Source organism: Sapajus apella, unplaced genomic scaffold (genome assembly GCF_009761245.1).
Source record: "Sapajus apella isolate SASKATOON/1434 unplaced genomic scaffold, GSC_monkey_1.0 scaffold11, whole genome shotgun sequence".
Taxonomy (NCBI): domain Eukaryota; kingdom Metazoa; phylum Chordata; class Mammalia; order Primates; family Cebidae; genus Sapajus; species Sapajus apella.
The window spans coordinates 7742400-7765194 of NW_022436951.1; the positions used below are offsets into that span (position 1 = coordinate 7742400).

The 22795-nt window shown below is 41.9% G+C and overlaps 1 protein-coding gene across 7 annotated transcripts in view; it reads left to right on the plus strand.

Moving 5' to 3' along the window:
• The window catches only part of AGXT2 (alanine--glyoxylate aminotransferase 2), a 43168-nt gene that overhangs the window by 10357 nt on the left and 10016 nt on the right, over positions 1–22795 (plus strand). For 3 of the 7 annotated variants that reach the window (XM_032278978.1, XM_032278977.1, XM_032278979.1), the window contains exons 4-12: positions 1334–1457; positions 3104–3198; positions 5031–5202; positions 5835–5928; positions 11749–11849; positions 12400–12492; positions 18332–18464; positions 19408–19499; positions 22091–22240. In XM_032278978.1, coding sequence (XP_032134869.1) covers positions 1334–1457; positions 3104–3198; positions 5031–5202; positions 5835–5928; positions 11749–11849; positions 12400–12492; positions 18332–18464; positions 19408–19499; positions 22091–22240 — 1054 coding nt within the window. The remainder of the gene's footprint in view (positions 1–1333; positions 1458–3103; positions 3199–5030; positions 5203–5834; positions 5929–11748; positions 11850–12399; positions 12493–18331; positions 18465–19407; positions 19500–22090; positions 22241–22795) is intronic. The other 4 variants (XM_032278981.1, XM_032278980.1, XM_032278982.1 and 1 more) reach the window with 3 other exon arrangements.

Genomic DNA, 22795 nt, shown 5'->3' on the forward strand with positions numbered 1-22795 from the left:
GCAATTTAAAACATAGGACAAACACACGTGAAAGAAGTAGAGAAAATGGAGTAGAAAATGAATTCAAACATTCTTGTTGAATCTTCCCAACAACATGGACAGTGTCCCCTGGTAATGGGAAGCCATCTTCCCTTCCCCTCCTGTTTTTGGTAAACAATGTTTTTGTCAAGTGTCTCTTCTTTTCAAGAGTTTACTGATACTTCACAATTTTCTAAAATGAGTTTCATGGATCACTGATCGTAAGAGTTTCCATGGAAAAGGGTCCTATGAGAAAATCGGTTTGGGAAACCCTTTAAACTATATCTCCCTTCTGAAGAGAAACAGTGTACATTAGTCTGTCATAGGTACTAAAATGTCCTGTAGTAAAGAAATCTGTATGATCTGGTATTTCTCAAAATATTTACCCACTAAATTGATTTTTTCTGATGTGAAAGATATTCACAACAAATAAAATTGGTATGTAACAAACTTTAGTCATTAATGTCCTTCACAGCAAGTTCAGACAGCTCGGCTTTTGTTTTCAAAGCCAAGTCAGATTTCACAAATCTATCATCCTTAGTCCCTACTATCTCTCAGTATGAACCTTCTAATCCTGTAAGGTTGGCCCAATCCTTCAAAGAATGTGACTTTATAGCTACAAAATGTTTATCCACACTAACCACTTTTCAGACTCAGATATTAGAATCTCCCTGCAGAAAAATTGTTAATCTTAGCCGGACATGATAGAATGCACCTGTAATCCCAGTTACTCAAGAGGCTGAGACAGGAGGACCTCAAGCCCAGGAATTGGAGGCTGCAGTACACTATGACTATGCCTGTGAATAGCCACTGCACTCCAGCATAGGCAGCATAGTAAGAGCCCATTCCTTAAAAAAGAAAAGAAGGAAGGGAGAAAGGGAGGGAGGGGAGAACTATTGATCTTGCATACATGTGCTTGTTGAATCTATTCTTCTTTAGAAAAATTAAGAACTCAGGCTTACAGCTAGTCATCTCTTTTTCCAAACTGTTCAAATGATGGTTAATAAGAAAGCATAGTTAGAAGAAATTCTAAGCCCAAACTTCCTCCTAAACAAGGCATTTCTTTTCTAAAACCTCTTGTAATCACTGAGTCTCCTTTTGAACCCTGCTCTTGGTAAGGAATCCATTACCTTTTGAAGCAACACATCCCATTGCTGGACACCTTCAGTGGTTAAGGGAGTTTATTCTCATGTGTGGATAAAATCTGCCTCTTGAAACTCTGAGAAAAAACAGTATGTTTGGGTCCAATGGCCAGTGCGTGCGCAGGAGGGACGTGGCACACAGTGCAGGTAACTCTGCTCTACTGCTTATCCAGGACGGTGAACGCAGCGGCGCAAAAGCAGCTGGGCCGCCTGTGGCATACAAGTGCCGTGTTCTTCCACGCTCCGATACACGAATATGCTGAGAAGCTTGCCGCGCTTCTTCCTGAGCCTCTTAAGGTACAATGCTCTTCCCGCAGGAGCTGAATTTTATGGGTAGAAAAGAAGGTATGATGCTCCCAGCTCAAAGGGACAGGAGTCTTTTGATTCTGGGGGAGCTGCCTTAGGAAGCAGGAGGATGAGCAGGGAATTTAGCCTTTGCATTGAACATCTGTAGTGGTGATCTGATAGCTACATCTGAAAGCAATCAGACCAAAGAAGGGAATGTATGAATTGCTGGTGAAACAAGCCAGTGTTCCCTTGTGTCACCTCTGAGCGTCGTTGCTCTCCTCACCATATCTTTGCAGAAATCACTTCCCGGGAGCCGTGGGCCTTCTGATCTCACCTATGTCCTCAAGAAGTTTTTATCTCATTGCTCCTTAGCCTTTGTGCAAAGTTATTTGCATTTCTTTTACAAAAGTGGAACCATTTTTAATAAATGCCATTTGGTTCATTTAATCCAAAATACACTTAGATATGTTTTTCTACATGAACTATTTCTCAGCGTCTGAAATGACTGATATTTTAAACTAAACTGAGATGTTAAAATGTTGGCCAAGACTTCTATTTCGGCATTAAATGAGTTAATACATACGAAGAATCTAGAACAGTGCTCAGACCCCAGTATTAGCTATTATTATTTTACCATGGTGTCTACATTACCTAGAATAGATGAAGAAACTTGGAAGAACTGCAACCTCAGTTCAGCCCAGATGTTCATGGAAGAGCAGAAGCAGAGAAGTCAGCAGAGTCACAAACACATGACTTCCAGTCCCTGAGTCTCGACGGCACAGTTTGCTTTTATTCTCCCCATTCTTTCATCCAGGCTGAGCTGCATTTTTTGTTTTTTTATTTGTTTTCTTGTTTTTTCTTTTTTTTTTATTTTTTTTTTTTTTTTTCGAGGCAGAGTTTTACTTTGTTGCCCAGGCTAGAGTGCAATGGTGCAGTTTTGGCTCACTGCAGCTTCTGCCTCCGTGGTTCAAGCGATTCTCCTTCCTCAGCCTCCTGAGTACCTGGGATTACAGGTGCCTGCCACCACACCTGGCTAATTTTCATATTTTTAGTAGAGATGGGTTTCACCATATTGGTCAGGCTGGTCTCCAACTCCTGATCTCAAGCGATTTGCCCACCTTAGCCTCCCAAAATGCTAGGATTATAGGCTTGAGGCACCACACCCAGCTTATTTACTTGGTTTTTTTTCAACATTTACACATAAAGCACAGTCCAGCTGGAACAACCCCTGGAGTTTCAGGGTAAGGGGTCCTGTCTTTTCCAACCCTTCAGAATCAGGTGAGTGGGTTAGGGTCAGGAGCCAAGAAACACAGTATTTGGATCTATCAGCTATTCACCAATGTGTGCCCCTCAGCAAGTCGCCCCTCTTGGAATTTTGCAGAGCATCAAATAAAGCCAATGAAAGCCTGGAATGTTCCACAGCTGAGACAATCTCTTAGCCATTTTTGTACGTCTAGCACTCAGCAGCTATGCCAGGAAGGGCTATAGAATTCACACAGTGTGGTTTAATGATGGAACTGCTAGGTAATCCGAGCTGGTCTGAAGGGAACTCTCCTTCATACTCAGAGGCTGCTTACATGCCCTTCGGCAATTTTGCATAAATTAGGTAATAAGGAAATAAATTATGAGGCCACGTGTTTTCCTTTCTTCTCCAGGTCATTTTCTTGGTGAACAGTGGCTCAGAGGCCAATGATCTGGCCATGCTGATGGCCAGGGCACACTCAAACAACATAGACATCATTTCCTTCAGGTAATCACAACTTGGAATAATCAACATTAGTAACATTGACTTACCCCCTTCTAAATGTGTATCTTTAAATTGCAGCATGGAGTGGGAGAGAGGTTTTCTCAGGGATATTTTTCTAATTGTAAGTTTTAAGGTAGGATCAGTCAATTGAATCTTATGACTGTGCAACTCCATCCAAGTTAGCCTGTTACCAGATAGGGGGTCCCAACTGTAGCAAACAGCTTGAACTCATTATGTCACAGATCCTCCTGTGGATTGAAAGAGAAACCCACATGACAGTTTTTTAACTTTCAAGATGTGGCAGGGACCACACCATATACCAAGCAGTAAATGACTATTCCCCACCCTAGAAGATCAAGGCTCTACCAAATGACACCAGGCACATTTTAACTTCTGCTTATGATAAGGAGCTATCCACTTATTTCATAGAGTTAGCTGAGCCCGTTTTTCACCTTTTATTCTCCTTAAGTTCAGAGGATGCATATATAACCCTGTATATTTCTGCTTCTTTCGGGGACTCTTAAACTAATAACTTAATAGATTAACTAATAAACCCTTCATGGCTGTATTAGCACTAAAAAATAATAGAAAATTAAGCATTTTGCTTATAGTTGCCTCCTTGGGTAATCGTATACAGCACATTTAAACAGACTCCCTTGAGGTTGATGTAAAAGATAGGGGTGACTTATGATAAAAGTTAGTGGAATGAAGAAATAGTCACATTTTTAACCTGTCTGGTCATCATTTCTGTGTGAATTCAAAAGAAGGTTTTATTTAATCCTTATGATAGCATATTCGATGCCGCACATTCCATATCAAATGAACATGCAGTTATTACAGGAATAAGAAAACATTTGCTATCAAAGAAATATGGCAATGAAGAATTGTGGCTGATGCATTACCTAAACAACATTCCAGAATATGTCCTGGACATATGTATGTCCATTAAAAGTAATGGCAGAAACCGCAATTACTTTTGCACTGACCTAATGTAACAATTCTTTTGAATAGTCTTAATAGTCCTAAATCTTTGTTTAAAGGTGACTTTGATATGGGAAATTGTTAAAACTCATTTGAAGCTGACACTGTGTGACTAGGATTTGTTTCAAAAGAAACAAAACCTGTTTTGTTGGGTTTCTTTTGGGGGGGTTGTTTTTTTTGTTTTTTTGTTTTTTGAGAGAGTTTTACTCTTGTTGCCCAGGCTGAAGTGCAATGGTGCAATCTCGGCTCACCACAACCTCCACCTCTCAGGTTCAAGTGAATCTCCTGCCTCAGCCTCCCAAGTAGCTGGGGATTACAGGCATGCACCACCACACCCAGCTAATTTTGTATTTTTAGTAGAGGCAGGGTTTCTCCATGTTGGTCAGGCTGGTCTCGAAATCCTGACCTCAGGTGATCTGCCTGCCTTGGCCTCCCAAAGTGCTAGGATTACAGGCATCAGCCACTGTGCCCAGCCAAAAACCTGTTTCTTATATGGAGAGCAAGGTGGTTTATAAGGTGTGTAAGTCCCTAAAGATATTGAACAACAGGTATATCACAGGAAATGATGTTTGGCTTCCCAAGGTGACTACTTTGAAGACTGGTATTAATTGAACATATAATTTCTGGTATGTTGTTAAAAGATAAGTCTCGTTACTATAGAGTCATAGGGTAGGGCAAGTCCTAAAATGGGAGTTCTTGGACAAATGGTCTCCAAAATTCCTTTCACAGTTTCAAATCTATGTTTTCTAACAACAGCTAGAAAAGACTATTAGGAACATTTACCTGACATAGGCTTAGATGCATTCTTAGAAATCAGAGGTGAATGTGAATGATGTTCTATTTCATCTTCACAGCCTTCCTGGATTTTCTCTTTTGTCCTACTCAGTGGACCAGGAACTTGACCCCATCTTCCTGTTGTTTCTTCTCTGCAGAGGAGCCTACCACGGGTGCAGTCCTTACACACTTGGCTTGACAAACGTAGGCACCTACAAGATGGAACTCCCTGGTGGAATAGGTTGCCAATCAGTAAGTTTGGAGATTTTTCTGTTGTTTCTTTAAAGACTGCTGGGTGTGTGAAGCAGTTGATCAGGTTTCCCTGGTATAAGGATTAGAAACTAATATAAAGCCTGTCATTAATCAGGGGCTCAATTTGACCTAATTGAATTGGAGACCACTTGAGGAAACTGTTAGAAAGGCCTTCTGAGTCTGAATAATAATTAATATAGGGTCTTAAAATTTATTTTGCTTTTAAGTAAAATCAAGTATGCTGCAAGGCTCCGGGAACCTTGAATACACAAAATTTCTATGCAATCATCACTGCACTCACCTTCTGTTCTCACTTACTGTACCCACCTTTTCAGCATCAGAATCAGATACCTAATTATTCTTATTCTTTCAGATGCCCTTACCCCCAAACCCTTGAGCAAATTATTTCTAGGCTAAAATTGAAATCAATTTGCTTTGTAGAGTGCCCATGTAGCAGAATTCTAAGAAAAAATTATCTCTCCAATGCAGATCATTCCATTTTCACCTTAAGTGGGGGAAGAATGAGGGAGGAAAATTAAGATGCCCTCTTGTCTTGATGGCGGTCATATGCTATCCCAAACTGGGTGTCTTGTGTTCATGTTTTGCCACACTCCTTCTTTTGTTATTTGCAGACAATGTGTCCAGATGTTTTTCGTGGCCCTTGGGGAGGAAGCCACTGTCGAGATTCTCCAGTGCAAACAATCAGGAAGTGCAGCTGTGCACCAGGTCTGACTGGGCAGGGGAGGGGCTAGCAGAGGGTGGGAAGTGGCGGAGGACTCAAATAAAGGCAGACCTGTCCCTGAGGGAACAACTGAATTTGAAAAAACTGAAAAAGGAAAAGCCAGAGGAAGCAAAACTGGAAAGTAACCAAGTTACTCCTCATTGAATCAATGTTTATGCCTGTTATCACTTCACTCTCAGACCATCTGTCTGGCCATGTAGGAAAAGCATCTCACGCTATCAGAGCTAAGCTTTAAAAAATGACTATCACCTGGTACTTAATTCAAGGCTTTCTATTAGCCCTATTATAATAGCAATAACTCTAGTGTCAATTTTAAAAGAAAACAAGCTGGGCATGGTGGCATGCCTGTAGTCACAGCCACTGGGGAGGCTGTGGGAAGATCACTTGAGCTGAGAAAGTGGAGGCTGCAGTGAATCATGATTATGCCACTGCACTCCAGCCTGCATGAAAGAACACACCCTGGCCAGGCACAGTGGCTCACGCCTATGACCCCAGCTTTGCGAGGTCGAGGCAGGCAGATCACCTGAGGTCAGGAGTTCGAAACCAGCCTGGCCAACACGGTGAAATCCTGTCTCTACCAAAACTACAAAAATTAGCGAGACATGGTGGTGTGCACCTGTAATCCCAGTTACTCAGGAGGCTGAGGCTCAAGAATTGCTTGAACCTGGGAGGCAGAGGTTGCTGAGATAGTACCACTGCACTCCAGCCTGAGTGACAGAGCAAGACTCCGTCTCAAAAACAAAACAAAACAAAAATAAGAAATCAAGATGGGTGAGATTATTTACCAATCCCAATGTCCCAATGGAAGGAGGGAAAAGAATGGTTTTGGGAATCTTAAAACTCCAGTCAAAAAGTTCCCCAGGGACTGCCAGCCAAAATGAGAGCATCTGTCAAACCCAAGACCCTTTCTGCAGGCTGCTGACAAGCCTGGCAAAAGTTTTAAAGGCTTTCTCACAAGGAGAGCTTCCATTTATCAATCACATTTTTATTTGCATCCTTTACCTATGCCTAACAGGAGAGAGAGGAGGCAGGAAACATCATCTGTTCCTTGCTAATCAGCAAGCCTGCCTCCGACTTGTCATCGCAACCTTTTGAATAGCAGTTCCTTAGTAGTTCTGAAGGAAATAACTAAAAGCTTCAGCACATTGATTTTTAATGGAATAGTATGAATCACTGGATTGAGAGGAAAAATATAAAACAGAAGTCTTAAAAAACAGCTCTGAAAGGAAGAAAATTCCCCATCTTAAAATTCAGATGAGATAATAGCAAAATGGAGATAGGAGAATGAAAGAATAAGTACTGGAACAAGGCAAGATGTCATGCTCACGGAATTTAAAACCAGAAGGAAACGTAAAGCTGTAAACCAAACTCTCCAATTTAAAGGGAAAGTAAGGTTCACACAGAGGAGACTGGAGGGCTAAAATCTGACCCCAGGTCTTCTGACTCCAAAGCCAGTGCTTCCAATTCCCACAGCCATCCTCATCCACACCAATGTACCGTCAAGATAAACCCAAGCTGAAAAACCATTCCTGTTCCACTGGCCAGGACTGAGGAGGTACATGAAGTCAAGACATGGATTCCACTCTCAGCCCCGGCATCATGGTTCAGCTATGAACAAAAGCGTCACCTTTTGCTTCAGTTTTCTTATTTGTAAAACAGAGACAGCAATATCTGGCTGCTGCCAACACCATCACCGCACTTCATGAGATAAGACATAGAAAGTTTTTGTAGAGAAAGACGGACAGACTATAGCAATGCCTGGTAAAGTCATATTTGAATATTGTATCTGTATGGCATCAAGGACTAAAATCAGTTTGATGTACCTCCCAGACCTTGGTCTGACTGCAAAACCACCAGCACAGAGCCTAGTAGACAGAGGCACTCGAGAGGTGGTCATTTCCTTCTTTTCCTGCTACATGCTCTTTTTTTCCATATATACAAGAGACAGACCCACTATAAAGCCTCCTAGAGGACTACCATAAGGCATTCTTCTCTGCCTTCAGGCAATGTGACAATACTGGAAGTCCATGGTTATCTCTCTAGCGGCATCTAGAGGCTAAATGATAGTGACAGGCGTACATTTCTGCTCTGAAGTGTTGCCTTTGGCATATCTGAAGTCAGCTGTTTTCTTAATTCATGTCTTCAAGGGACAAGACTATTTATGGAAGCTTCAAACAAGATTGGAATATAAAAGAAGAGCCCTAGCCTCCTTCAGTGCCTTTAGGAGCTGGGAAGCATTTGGTCTTTGCTGTAAAACTGGAATATTCACGTATGTTTACAAAAGCATCCAAACGTACAGTTCTTTGACTACAGATGTTGCCTGTTCTCAATTCTCTTAACATATTGAAAGGAATACCTTAAGAGGAATTGAGGCACTAACCATGGTAGAGATTTTTCTCATCTCAGAAATAGGTCATCCCTCCCAACATAGGCAGGGGGCCATTTTGTAAGTCTAATCTAGATGTTTATGTGGTATATTTCTCTATCTTATTCCATCTACCTCCCGGGACTTTTTTCTTCCTAGGGGTTCATTCCAGGCCCCGAGTTTCAGATGTAACCCATGATGAGATTCACTCCTCATCACCTACTGCCCCCACCATGTTCCAAACCTGGTACTGATCATGTCATTCTTCTTCTTTTGGAAGGCAAGTTTTGTTTTTCTTAAAAATTGTAGTTCTTTCTTGGCTTCTCACTCCGCATAACTCTTTCTGTACCACCAGCTGGAATAAATTCTTCCTTTGCCATTCTGTTGTAGTATCCAACAGAATATTCTCTCTTCACCCCCTTGGGGTTTCATGAAGACACCAATGCACCAAGCCTCTCTGCAAGAGTTACAGCAATAAGCCGATGCAGCTAGTGTGAAATAAAGTAAAAAGCTCATCACAGTCGGTGACTATCTCCTTGTTTAGCATGTGGGCAGAGGGAAAAACGCATGAAAGGTCTAGCATAGGTTCAAGCAAAACCTTTTGTTGTAGTTCTGGCCAAATGTAAGCTCTACTCTTTGATTTTTCCAGTATAAATGGGCTTGTTAAATTTCCAAACCATGTCTCTTGAACATAGGTCTGATCCATCTTTTAAGGTCATCTGAAGCTGATTTCTCTTCCTTTCCTAGTAAAAAGGGGAAATTTTGGAATTTTGGTTTCTAGAGGCATAGATTTATTTTACTATATTCTTCCCATCAAAACAACACAGTAATGCCAAAAACATACTTTGAGGGTTTGATATACTTATTACTTCCTTTCTCATACCCTCAACCCCCAACCTCCAATTAACCAAAGATATCAGGTACCTCTGTCAATCGAAGGTTCCGAATATCACACGTAACCTAATAATATGTTCGGGGCCAACTAGTATTTCCCCACTTTTAATCTGAAGAGTTGAGGTATAAAATATACTTATGCTTTGGTTTCGATGGTGATTGCAGGAGGTTTCTGTTCCTTCTGTTTAGCCCCCTGGAGACAGCGCTGCATTGACGCCTCTAAGCAAGCACTGGGATGGTATGGGGTGACCCCTCTCCCCAACTGCTTTCTCTGGCACTTGGGTTGGGGCTTTCCATCCCATCCACATCTTTCTCTGCACTCCTTCTACCGTCTATGGATATAAGTTTAAGTTCAGAGACTGCATGGTGCTGTTAGAGCCAAATGACAGATGTGGATAAAAGTTTTGAAGGTTCAGTCATGTATGCTTTAGGACCTTTGTTATTCCAGAGAAGAATTTCTCTCTCTCTCTCTCTCTCTCTCTCTCTTCCCCCCCCCCCCCCACCTTTCCTGCTTCCTTGGTGATTTCCACTTTCAATTTTGACACACAGATGGAAGTTTCTGGAGCTTAAGCAAGCCTGCTGGGCAATCTTCCCACTCTCCTCTCGTCCTCTCCCATCCATAGGATTCATGCCTGTGTGTCTGTGCGGTGAGGCTTGCAGCTAACGAAGCATGGCAGAAACGTTTGTAGTATTTTTAAGCGGGATGGGAAAGTAAATATGGTTACTACTAAGACAACTGAGCTGGATGAACAGCTGGTACTGGTAACATGATAGCCTGGGTTTTCTCCAGTGGAAAACAATTTTTAAAAATCCTGGATAAAATGAAATGTATTCCCTTTAAAGCATGGATACAAGAAAGCATGAATTCTCAGAAACCCAAAGAGGTCATTAGGACACTGCAGCCAGCTTTGACCCTGAGAGCATCTGTGTAACCTGGTAACCTTCAGCTTCCATGTCGATGGCTCAGTGGAGTGCAGGGAAGAGATGACGAAGTCCAGGGCCCAGCCAAAGTAAGGGATCTTACAGAAAACCCTCCCCTGCCACAAATCTGGTGCCCCCAATAGGCCACATCTTTATCTATGTGTCAACTAGAATTAAATACACCACCAAGAACAACTCGTCATAGGTTAAAGGGCCTGCAAGGAATCTGGTGCTGAATGGAAGTAAAGGAACCGGGAGGAACCACCACTGAAGCTCTCACCTGCAGGCTGGCCCTCCAAGGCTTTGCATTATGAGTGCTCATTTCCTCAAGCTTATAATGCAAAGGAATCTTAGACTGGTAATGCCCCATACGCTTGGAAGCTGCAAACTCAAACAGGCTCTGGAAGGATCTACCTCATTCTGGGCCTCAAAGAATTCTCACAAGTGAAATTCCAAAGAAAATAAACTGCTCCTTGTCAAAACTAAACATACAATGCACAAAACCCCACTATTAAGAAAAAGATCTGCAAGGATTTCAAATTAACAGAATTATCAGATTGACTATAACATGAATATGTTTAATGCATTTCAAGAAAATCGAATATAAGCTTGAAAATATGTAAAAGGGATAGGGCACAGTGCAGAATGAGAGAGCAAATTTTGAAAACAGTATGTCTTCTGGTAATACAAAAGTAATTATTGAAATTTAAAACTCAGCAGCTGGGTTTGTCAGCAGTAAGATGCAGCCAAAAAGAGAATTAATGAACTGAAGATAGATCACTTGAACAAGGACACTTTACTGGCTTTCTCCATTAGAAAGACCTTCAAAAAATAAAGAAAAAAGAAGAAAGAAAGGCCTTCAAGCAAAATTGCTCAATGTCTCACTTCAGCCATAATTTCTACTATTTGTTAGTATTTTCTTCTTAATGCATTAAACATTTACTGAGCACCTACAGTGTACCAAACAGCTTGCTTGGCCACAAAGATTTTAGAAATGAACAAAGCATATTCCCTGTTCACAAAAACCTCCTGATTAATGGGAGAAAGACCTATTAAAAACAAGCACAGGACCAAGTGCCAAGGGCTGCGATCGATGGAAGTCACCTGGCTCTCAAGCATTTCTCTTTAGACTGAATTCTAATTGTTCCACAAACTTATTTACTAACTCTAAAGACAAAGACACTTTGTAGCTTTAAAATTGCACATCGGATTAAATGGCAATGAAAGGTAAATAGAGTTATTTTCAAATAGATGAAATCACTCCAATTTCATTTGAGTTAGATCCACCCACTTGAGAGGATGGGCGTCCTTAGGTGAAAGAGCTGTCTATACCAGCTCAATGACACATTGGGATGTTTCTTTCCCAGATGGAAAGAGTTGAAGTGGTTTGTTTATGCCTTTGTGGCTATCCTAATCTCCCTCCTTGAACCAAAGTAGAAGCCATTCAGACAGAATATTCCCCTTTCAGAAATGCATATTCTCACCCCGTAGTTTACCATATTCTGAAGTCCATAATTGACTTACCCTGTCTGGTATTTTTTTTTTCCTGTTTTTCTCCATGCTTCTAAATATCAGGCTCACATTTTCAAATGCTGTGGTTTGTTTTGTTTTTTGCTTTTTGCAGACTGCTGCCAAGCTAAAGATCAGTATATTGAGCAATTCAAAGATACGCTGAGTACATCTGTGGCCAACTCAATTGCTGGATTTTTTGCAGAACCTATTCAAGTGGGTATATGAACCTTAGACACTAATGGAGCTAAATCTGCAATTATCAGAAAGTTTTAACTCGTATATTCTAGAGAATTCCAAATGAATTAAGTGCTCACTGTATTTCTCTCTCAATTCATTCTCTTGGTCTCCTTGCAAAAAAGAAGACACTGACTTTCAAATGACCTTTTAAAAACCCTCTCCTCCATTCCCACCAAACAGATGAAACTACTGAACTCCTAAAATTCTTAAGAAGGGAAAACCCTGGCTATTTTTAGCTGCTTAATAACATCCACACTGTCCGAAGAACTCTTTCTTTAATCTCACCAAGTTCCTTTATTCTGTTTTCTAATCTCAGAAAATAATAAATGTTCGCATCTTTTTTCTGGAAGTTATGGTATAGAGCAGTAACTCTTCTTTTCACCCATAGTGGAAACTGCTCTGCAGAGTGTTGTTAATCAGTCTGTAGTGTTATTATCATGATAATGATGATGATGATCTAACTTTTTACACACTTTTAAAAAACTGATGCTGTTATTATAGGCCTACTTAGTCTGGTCTTTTGCAGGGTGTGAATGGAGTTGTCCAGTACCCAAAGGGGTTTCTAAAGGAAGCCTTTGAGCTGGTGCGGGCAAGGGGAGGCGTGTGCATTGCCGATGAAGTAAGTGATACGTAAGAGTGCCATTAAGTGTGGTGGGAACAGGCGAGGCACAGACAGAGACCTCCTAAACTTCCTCTGTGTTCCAGGCAGAAAGCCTCTGCTCTGTGGATTCCAAAGTGTGCCTACAAACGAATAAAACTTTTGCTACTGGGCTGGTTGGTTTGCGAGTACATTCGCTGTTCAGTTTAGCAAGTACCACAGAACTTAAATATCCAAATAGACATCTATCAAGTAAGTTGCTAATAGGCCTATGTGATGTTATTATACTGTGACTCAATGTATTTTTTTAATTCCTTTCTAGGGATTGTTTCAGGGGCTGACAAGCCACATAGGAAATTTAATCTCATAACAAGTTTTTTGTTATTGTTTCTATTTGTTTGGTTTTCTTGAGACAATGTCTCACTTTGCCGTCCAGGCAGGAGTGCAGTGCTGCGATCTTGGCTCACTGCAACCTCCTGCCTCAGACTCCAAGTAGCTGGAACTACAGGCATGTGCCACCTCGCCCAGCTAATTTTTGTATTTGTAGTAGAAACGGGGTTTCACCATGTTGGCCAGGTTGATCTCGAACTCCTGACCTCAAGTGATCTGCCCATCTTGGCCTCCCAAAGTGCTGGGATTACAGGTGTGAGCCACCGTGCCCAGTCCAATAGCCCAGTTTTTAATCTTTATTTTTGCCAAAATAGTATCTATCAACCTGGCAGCATATACCTTTCTGACAAAGCTTGCCTGGAAATAATGTTTTTAAAATAATAATAGTAATCCAGCCTCTAAATTAGAAGAGCGCCACCCCTGCAGATACTGCCTTTGAAAATAGTTACCAAAAACTTGTGAAATAGGTTGAATTAAATCAGCGTTGGTGGAATAAGCACACTACCTCCAAGGGCATTACTTTAATAGAAATAAAATTCATTGACTATGTGAGCAGTAGCCTGTGTGCTTTTAAAAGGGATTAATTTACTTATAATTACACCTCATATTAGAGTATATCAGAGAAAGCAGGCCTCTGTCTACTGAGAATAGCTATGGAAATTAAAAGACCAGAGGATGATCACGAGGGCCACAGAAGCCCAGGCTTACTGCTGGGTGACCTATAGTGATTGGACTAACAGGTGGTTAGACCAACCAAGGACAGGTGGAGAACCTGTAAGTATGATTCACACCTATTTCAGTCCAGCCATCATTGCTGGAATACATTTCCTCAACTGAAAATTCCCTGCAGCTAAGCTGGGCATGGTGGCTGACACCTGTAATCCCAGCTCTTTGGAAGACTGAGGCTGGTGGATCACTTGAGGTCAGGAGTTGGAAACCAGCCCAGCCAACACAATGAAACCCCGTCTCTGCTAAAAACACAAAAATTAGCTGGATGTGGTTGTGCATGCCTGTAATCCTGGCTACTCAGGAGGCTGAGGCAGGGGAATGCTTGATCCAGGTGGGGGCAGGGGGTGGGGCGGAGGTTGCAATGAGCCAAGATCATGCCATTGCACTCCAGGCTGCGCAACAGAGCAAGACTCCAGCTCAAAAAAATTAAATAAATAAATAAAAATTCCCTACAGTTGACACTGAACTGCCCCATCAGCAGAAATGTTGTAATTTCTGCCTGTGCAGCTGGGTCTCTGTTATGCCCAGGCACACTGGATGCCCCTGGTATGCCACAGGCAACTTGGGCCAGTTTGCTCCTGCTGTGCCCATCCTCCCTCCTCCAACCTGCCTGCAAATCAATCAAAGTCCTGGCTGGTGAAAGTTAATCTGCTATTTTAAAAAGAAGAGTATATCCAGTCAGTTTAAAATTAGCTACATCACTAAAAAGGATAAACTTTGGCCTCCAAATCAGCACATAGTGAAGCTGTCACAGTCAGACTAGTTAAAGAGAAGGTAGGCTGAATTCAAAGAAAATATGAATTTCAGAATTTTCTGTCTTGTTTTGTGACTTTCAAAAATGTAATTGAAAACTGTCTAACACAGGGTATCCTTAAGAAGGACCATCCCAATGACTAGGTAAAGATAAGGATAGCTGGAACTTTCTGAGTACCTACTATGTGTCAGGCACTGTTCATAACATTTTGCCTGTATTAATTCAGTCCATACCTATCAATAGTTCTATAGTATGCCCCATTGCTATTTTTCCCACATATTAGTCCTTTCACATGCTGCTGATAAAGATATATCCAAGATTGGGTAATTTATACAGAAAAAGAAGTTCAAAGGACACAGTTCCATGTGGTTGGGGAGGCCTAACAATCATGGTGGGGGTAGAAAGGCACATCTTACGTGGCAGCAGACAAGAGTGAATGAGAGCCAAGCAAAAAGGCTGTCCCCTGATAAAACCATCAGTTCTCATGAGACTTCTTCATCACCATGAGAACAGAATGGGGGAAACCGCCCCCATGATTCAATTATCTCCCACCAGGTCCCTCCTGCAACACGTGGGAATTATGGGAGCTACAATCATGATGAGATTTGGGTGGGGACACAGCTAAATCATATCATCCCATTTTAAATATAAGTGAATTTTGGTCCAAGGTGGTTAAATAACCTGTCAAGCTTATGCCATTGGTAGGAACAGATCCAAGACTCAGATTCAGGCTCCCAAAACCACATGACTAGCCAGTGTATCAAGCTGCCCCTCCAAAATGACAGAGCATGGTATAGAAACACAAATCATGACAGAAAGGGAAGGAACAGAGGATGGAAAACCCTGAGTGCAGAGGGCCAGTTCTGTCAAGGAGCAGTCTTACACAAGACTTAAACCAGTCTTTAAACTTCTTTTCTTTATAAACTACCCAGTCTCAGGTATATCTTTATCAGCAGCATGAGAAAGGACTAATACATGGGAATAATAGCAATGGGGCATACTATAGAACTGTTGACTGAATTAATACATGCAAAGTGTTATGAACAGTGCCTGACACATCTTAATTAACAATCAGTGGCATTATTTTCTTTAAAATGTGGAATCTGGATTAAAGGTAGAAAACTGGCAGCCTCTGGACCCATATTGGAATAGACTGACTTTGAGTTTGAAACTGACTGCTTTAGGCAGGGCGTGCACACCCCTAGTCCCCCCACTGCTTGCTGTTATGACCCAGCCTGCTTCTCTCCCTAATGTATGCTCCTCATCTTCAAAGACATTTGAGTTTATCGACCTTAGAATGATTCATCTCTGTACTACTGTAAAATTCTATGAAACTGATACTTCTTCAGTGACTAAGATACTTCCTTAGTGACTAAACATGGTTTCTTGCATTTGTAACTGAGTCCAAAGCTTGTACCACTTGCTGCAAGACAGTCAATAAGTCAAATGATAAGGTATTGGGGCAAGGAAGACCACTTTGTTTTGGGGAGCTAGCAAACTGAGAAGATGGCAGACTTGTGTCCTAAAGAACCACCTTAAGCAAATGTAGGTTCCTTTTATGTTAAGAGAAAGGGGAAGAGGAAGGAGGTTGAAGTCGATAGGTGACTGATGACCACAGACATTTGGGCCACAGCAAGGATAAACGTCTTTGTCCTTGGTCAGGTCACAATACTGTTATAATTTTTTTTTTTTTGAGACAGAGTTTCACTCTTGTACCCCAGGATGGAGTGCAATGGTGAAACCTCGGCTCACTGCAACCTCCTAGTTCTAAGGGATTCTCCTGCCTCTGCCTCCCAAGTACCTGGGATTACAAGTATGCATCATCACCCCTCGCTAACTTTTGCATTTTTAGTAGAGATGGGGTTTCACCATGTTGGTCAGGCTGGTCTCGAACTCCCGACCTCAAGTGATCCTCCCGCCTTGGCCTCCCAAAGTACTGAGATTACAGGCATGAGCCACGGCACCCAGCCTATAAATTTTTAATGTAACATTGTTACTTGTATGTACACCCTTCTTATCTCCTTAGGGATTCTTTTTAAAGCATCCTTGCTTTAAAGTTAAACTATAAACTAAATTTCTCCCATAGTTAGGTTAGCCTATATGCAGAGATAAACAAAAGCAGTTAACCTAAAAGACATCATCACAGGGGAAGGGTGAGAGCAAGCTGGTTAGGAGCAAAATGGATTTAGTCATGCTAGGCCCCCTTTCCACTGTTACACATTGTCCAAGCAATCTGATTTTTCACCATTTATGCCATTTATGTATGGTGTTTAGATGGAGTGAAAAAGAAAGATAGGCATGAAGACAAAATGGATGGATTTTCCATGAGCTCCTTTTATATTATCTCATTTGGGAAAATCAGTCAGCTGCCCAGAGGCTCATAAGTAGGAAGGAGGCAACTCAGGATACCAGCCCAGGTCTGCCTGACTCCCGGGTTAAGCTTTTCTGAGTTGGTCACTATCATCTACTTCTAACCCCTAGAATCTGTCTTTGCTGCAGTAGCCTAGAGAAAATAGGAAAATGAGAAAGGAATCTGAGAAGGAAGCTCACTCTTTTTCGTTTTTTTGGTTTTTGGTTTTTGTTTTTGTTTTTTTTTGAGATGGAATCTCACTCTTTCTCCCAGGCTAGAGGGTAGTGGCATGATCTCGGCTCACTGCAACCTCCTCCTCCAGGTTCAAGCAATTCTCCTGCCTCAGCCTCCCCAATAGCTAGAATTATAGGTGCTCACCACCATGCCCAGCTAATTTTTGTATTTTTAGTAGAGACGAGATTTCATCATGTTGGCCAGGCTGGTCTCAAACTCCTGACCTCAGGTAATCCATCCACCTCAGCCTCCCAAAGTGCTGAGATTACAGGCATGAGCCACCGTGCCGGGCCTGGAAGCTCACTCTTTTAAGTGCATGTTAGAATCAGCTTCAAGTGCCCACATCTCTAACCCCCTTTCTGCATTGTGTATATGTGTGGAGAGAGACAGACAGGGAGACTGAGAGCCAGGAAGAGATCAAGGAGCCTTCGTCAGAAAGGCTCTGGCAGAAATGTACATGGAGATGTTTGTGTGGCTTTATATAATCAGGCACTTCTGCCACCCTGTCATTCATTCCAAAAGTGCCTACTAAATGTCTACTTTGTATCAGGCACTGTACTAGGTGTTGTGGATGGAGAATGGAAGAAGACACAGCCCCTGCCATCGGATATGTCCACTGGTGATAATATTCCTCTATGAAAGTCTCTGATGGCAGCATGCCCAGAGTACCCTGAGAGGGAGTCTAAGGCTCAGGAGAACCTTCAGAAGCCAAGTGATGGCAAAGTTTGTTTTGAAGCACAGAAGTCAGTGAGATGAAGAAGTAGGAAGAGGGTCTTCTAGAAAGAGCAAACAGCATGCACAAAAAAACTAAGGTCAACTTTTAGTCCAAACAATTTATAGATTAGAGAAGTTCAACCCTGAGTTAGCTGGCTCCGCTAGGTCCTCCTCATGACACAGTTCTCAGGAAGGGGAAGGCATCGCTGGGAAGAGGGTGACCAGTTTAACTGGCTGGAGCAAGTGCCCCAGCTCCACTTGACTGACAGTAACGGCTGCTTCATCTACCCTGGGGCAGACCTAGCTTCTCTACTTTTCTACCCTGCTTTCTGACACAGAGGAGATGCTCATCAAAGACTGTTAATCATAATGATGACTTTCATATTATTTGTATGACCCTCACGGAGCCTGTGACATATTGTCCTATTTCTACTTGATGGATGAGTTAGCAGAGCTTCCAAGGATTTAAGAAACATACCCAGAATTGCACAAAGCTAGAAAATGACTCTTGATACCTAACAGTTCAGGCACAGATTAAGTGCTTTGTCCATGATACTCCAGGATGCTGATGATAACGGCTGATGTTGGCCATAATGAGAAGGAGGAGAAAGAGGAGGAAAGGGAAGGGAACAGAAAAGAAAACAGCATTTCTTGAAGGGTTTCCAATGGTTTTGAATTTGTTTTCCCAGGTGCAGACAGGATTTGGAAGGCTGGGCTCTCACTTCTGGGGCTTCCAAACCCACGATGTCTTGCCTGACATTGTCACCATGGCTAAAGGGATTGGGAATGGCTTTCCCATGGCAGCAGTCGTAACCACTCCAGGTAGGACCCATAGGCAGTTTGTGTTTGCTTCTGGGCCTCGTACATTGGGCTATAGTATAAAACACGTGTGTTGGAACCTGTATGGATTGGAAACTGCACGATGCATTTCCCAAGCAAATGACTGAGAGAAACTGTCTGCCTGACTGTGAAACAGATAGAAGAAAGCCAGCCCCACTCCTTTTGTTTGGTGACAGAGTTTTGCTCTGTCACCCAGGCTGGAGTGCAATGGCATGATCTTGGCTCACTGAAACTTTTGCTTCCCAGGTTCAAGCAATTTTCCTGTGTCAGCCTCCTAAGTAGCTGGGATTACACATGTGCACCACCATGCCCAGCTAATTTTTGTATTTTTAGTAGAAACAGGTTTTCACCATGTTGGCCAGGCTGGTCTCGAACTTCTAATCTCAGGTTACCTGCCCATGTCGGCCTACCAAAGTACTAGGATTACAGGCATGAGCCCCTGTGCCCCCATCCAAAGGCCAGCACTTTCTGATCTTGCTGTAGGGAAAACTAACCCTCCCATGCCTACAATGAAACACAGGGTTCCACCACACTATGGAGGTATATGGAAGAGGGAGAGGGGGTGGAAAAAGGAAAGTTGCCTCTTCCTCTTCTTATAAGAAAACCAGTCCATTGGGATTAGCTAGAGCCCAACCCTCATGATCTTATTTAACCTAATTACCTATTTAAAGGCGTTATCTCCAAATATTCAGGGTTAAGGCTTCAACCATATAAATTTTGAGGAGATACAATTCAGTCCCTCACACCTACTATCAGGTGAATGAGGAGATACAATTCAGTCCCTAACACCTACTATCAAGTGAATGAAGGATGAATTGGATAGGATGCCATTTACAACACGCAGTAACTGTAGTCCAAATGGCATGATGAGAGATGGCAGACAGGAATGTGTCCTCTTTCCACACCTTCTATTTTCTCCCTCTAGAGATTGCCAAATCCTTGGCGAAATGCCTGCAGCACTTCAACACCTTTGGAGGAAGCCCGCTGGCCTGTGCGGTTGGATCTGCTGTGCTTGAGGTTGGTTCCAGATGCCACATTAAGCTCACTCATTTCACAAATGACTCAAAACCACACATGCATTAGCAGAACCCTATCATGCTGCATTATTGAAGGGGAGAGTTAATTCAGAGCTTATCCATTACAGTTAGATTTCCATTTATTATTCTGCCTTCTCCCTTTTTAAGATCTACTTTGGGTGCTTGAAGTATTGGATAAGAAATAATACAGTCTCAGTTACTCAGGAGGCTGAGGCAGGAGATCGCTTGAACCTAGAAGGCAGAGGTTGCAGTGAGCTGAGACCATGCCACTGCACTCCAGCCTGGGCAACAGGGCGAGACTCTGTCTCAAAAAAAAAAAAAAAACCAGAAAGAAAGAAAAAGACATAATATATAATAAACCTCACATACATGGGAAACACAAGGATTTTCCTAGCCAGCTGGTTGCACTGAAATTTTTTTGTTATCTGCGTAGTGATTTATAGATGCTAACTGCTGTCCTTGTAATTAGTTTCATGTTGGCCTTGTCTTGTGTATTTTTTCTTCCTTCCTTTTGTTGACTACTATAAATTGAATAACTAAGGATACACTGAGTTCTCCAAGCTACAGCAAGATAATTCAGCTGTTCAACCCTACACCATTGATTTAGCCTCGGATCTCATCTGCTAAAAAAGATTTTTTTTAATGTTCTTGCTAACATGTCTAATATCATTTGCTTAAAGAACTATAACAAATTTCTGGAAGAACGTCGAAGAAGTAAATGACGGTGGTTTTTTCTTGGGAGGAAAACTTGGTGACTGGGGACAAGGGGTCAGCAAGAGTCATTCTGTGTATACACTTTTATACTTGCTGATATATATATGTGGATGTATATATGTACACACACATATACATATATATTTATATGTTTATTAATTTATTTCAATAGCTTTTGGAATACAAGTTTTTGGTTACTTGGACGAATTGTATAGTGGCAACGTCTAAGACTTTAGTACACCATCACCCAAGTAGTGTACATTGTACCCAATATGTAATTTTTCATCCCTCTCCCCACTTCTACCTTTTGCCTTTCTGAGTCTCCAATGTCTATTGTGTTTCCATAGCTTAGCTCCCATCTGTAAGTGAGAACAATTATTATTTGCTGCAAAAGACATTATTTTCTTTTTGTGGCTGAATAGTATTCCATGGGGTGTGTGTGTGTGTGTGTGTGTGTGTGTGTGTGTGTACCACATTTTCTTTATCCATTCATCAATTGATGGGCTCTCAGGTTGGTTCCATATCTTTGCAATTGTGAATTGCACTACAATAAACATACATGTGCAGGTGTCTTTTTGCTATAATGGTTTTTTTTCCTTTGGGGAGATGCCCAGAAGTGGGATTGCTAGGCCAAAGGGTAGAATGTTTAGTTCTTTGAGAAATCTTCACACTGTTTTCCACAGAGGTTGTACTAATTTACAGTCCCACCAGCAATTACACTCACTGATTTTTGACAATGAACTTGATTTATCTATTCAAAAAAAATTTAAGTATTTTTAAATAAAACTAAATAAGTAAATGCTGCCCTTGCTAATTAGTTATCTTCAAATACAATTAAATCATAAGATGAGAAAGTATGGGTATGAATGTGTCATTTATTTCACTTTGTAGACACTGCCTTTTTTTTTTTTTTTAAGAGTTTTCTTCTGTCACTCAGGCTGGAGTGCGGAGGCACAACCTTGGATCACTCCGTCTCCCGGGTTCAAGAGATTCTCGTGCCTCATCCTCCTGAATAGCTGGGATTACAGGCACACACCACCACACCCAGCTAATTTTTGTATTTTTAGTAGAGATAGGGTTTCACCATGTTGGTCAGGCTAGTCTTGAACTCCTGACCTCAAGTGATCCACCTGTCTCCCAAAGTGCTGGTATTACAAGCATGAGCCAACATTGCCAACTTCTTTTTAAAAATGCTTTGTTACCTCAACCAATTTAGAAGGTAGAGAAGGTTTAGGTGAACAAATAGGTCTTTAAAAATAACAAGATTTGCCTGGAGTCATGCAATTATTGCCAGGTAAATAAAAATATACTATATTTCATGTGTCTTATCAAGAACCACAGGTGTTTGCTGTGAGTAGAACTTAGATGAAAATCCTTTTATATCTTCTGTGCCCTGGCTCTGGGCTCAGCCAAAGAGGCTTGAGCCCCAGACCAGACGCCTGGGCTATGAGAGCCTATGTCTGGCTGACAGCTGCTGAGCAAAGGTCACCATCTTCCAGTAGGGAAAGCACCTGTGATATTGATTTCCTCAGAGCATTGGTCTTATACACGACTATATCCCAGTTCTCAGGAAGGTCTGGCAATAACAAGCCTCAGGATTACAGAATCTACATTTTCAACTGCAGTGAGACACACCTTTCATTTTTTCCTAAATTCTTAGCCACCTCTGAAGGTGAGAGAGTTGGGGGCAGAGGCATGTCCCCTCCCCTAAGACTTCTGTAGTCCTTGTGGTCACACTAGTCTTGTTCTGCACTCTGGTTGAGTTACAAGAGGGTCATGTCCAGTGACTTCTCCACGATTCTCAGTCAATCTTAGAACTTCTGTCATGTAAGGTCATCTGGGGCTTTCTCTCAACAGGTGATTAAAGAAGAAAATCTACAGGAAAACAGTCAAGAAGTTGGGACCTACATGTTGCTAAAGTTTGCTAAGCTGCAGGATGAGTTTGAAATTGTTGGAGACGTCCGAGGCAAAGGCCTCATGATAGGCATAGAAATGGTGCAAGATAAGGTAGGTGCTCATCTGCTCCTCTCTCTGCAGCTGCCTGGGGCCAGCAGGAGATAGAGGGGGAAGCATTGGCCAAACTTCATTTACTCTCAGGGAGAGAGTGCACACAAACAGCAAGATTTCAGCAAAGCCCTTTAGAGATTAGTAGAGAGTGTTGAGTATGAACAAAATGCTGGCAGATTATCAAGAATTCTAGAGGGATGAGGGAGAGCCTTTGGGAAAAGAAATCAACATTATCCTTGCCATCCTAGGCAAAGCACAAAGGCAATGACTGAATACTTAGAAATACAGGGAAGGGAGGAAGTTATTTGGGGAGGAACAGAAGAAAGTAAGAAAGAAGGGCCAGGAAAAGGTTATGGTGAAGATTTGAGGTGAAGATATTAAAGACATACTGGGGTGGTGGTGGTTGTTGTTGAGACACAGTCTTGCTCTGTCACCCAGGCTGGAGTGCAGTGGTGTGGTCTTGGCTTACTGCAACCCTGCCTTCTGGGTCCAAGCAATCCCAAGTAGCTGGGATTACAGGCACGCATCACCATGTTTGGCTAATTTTTGTATTTT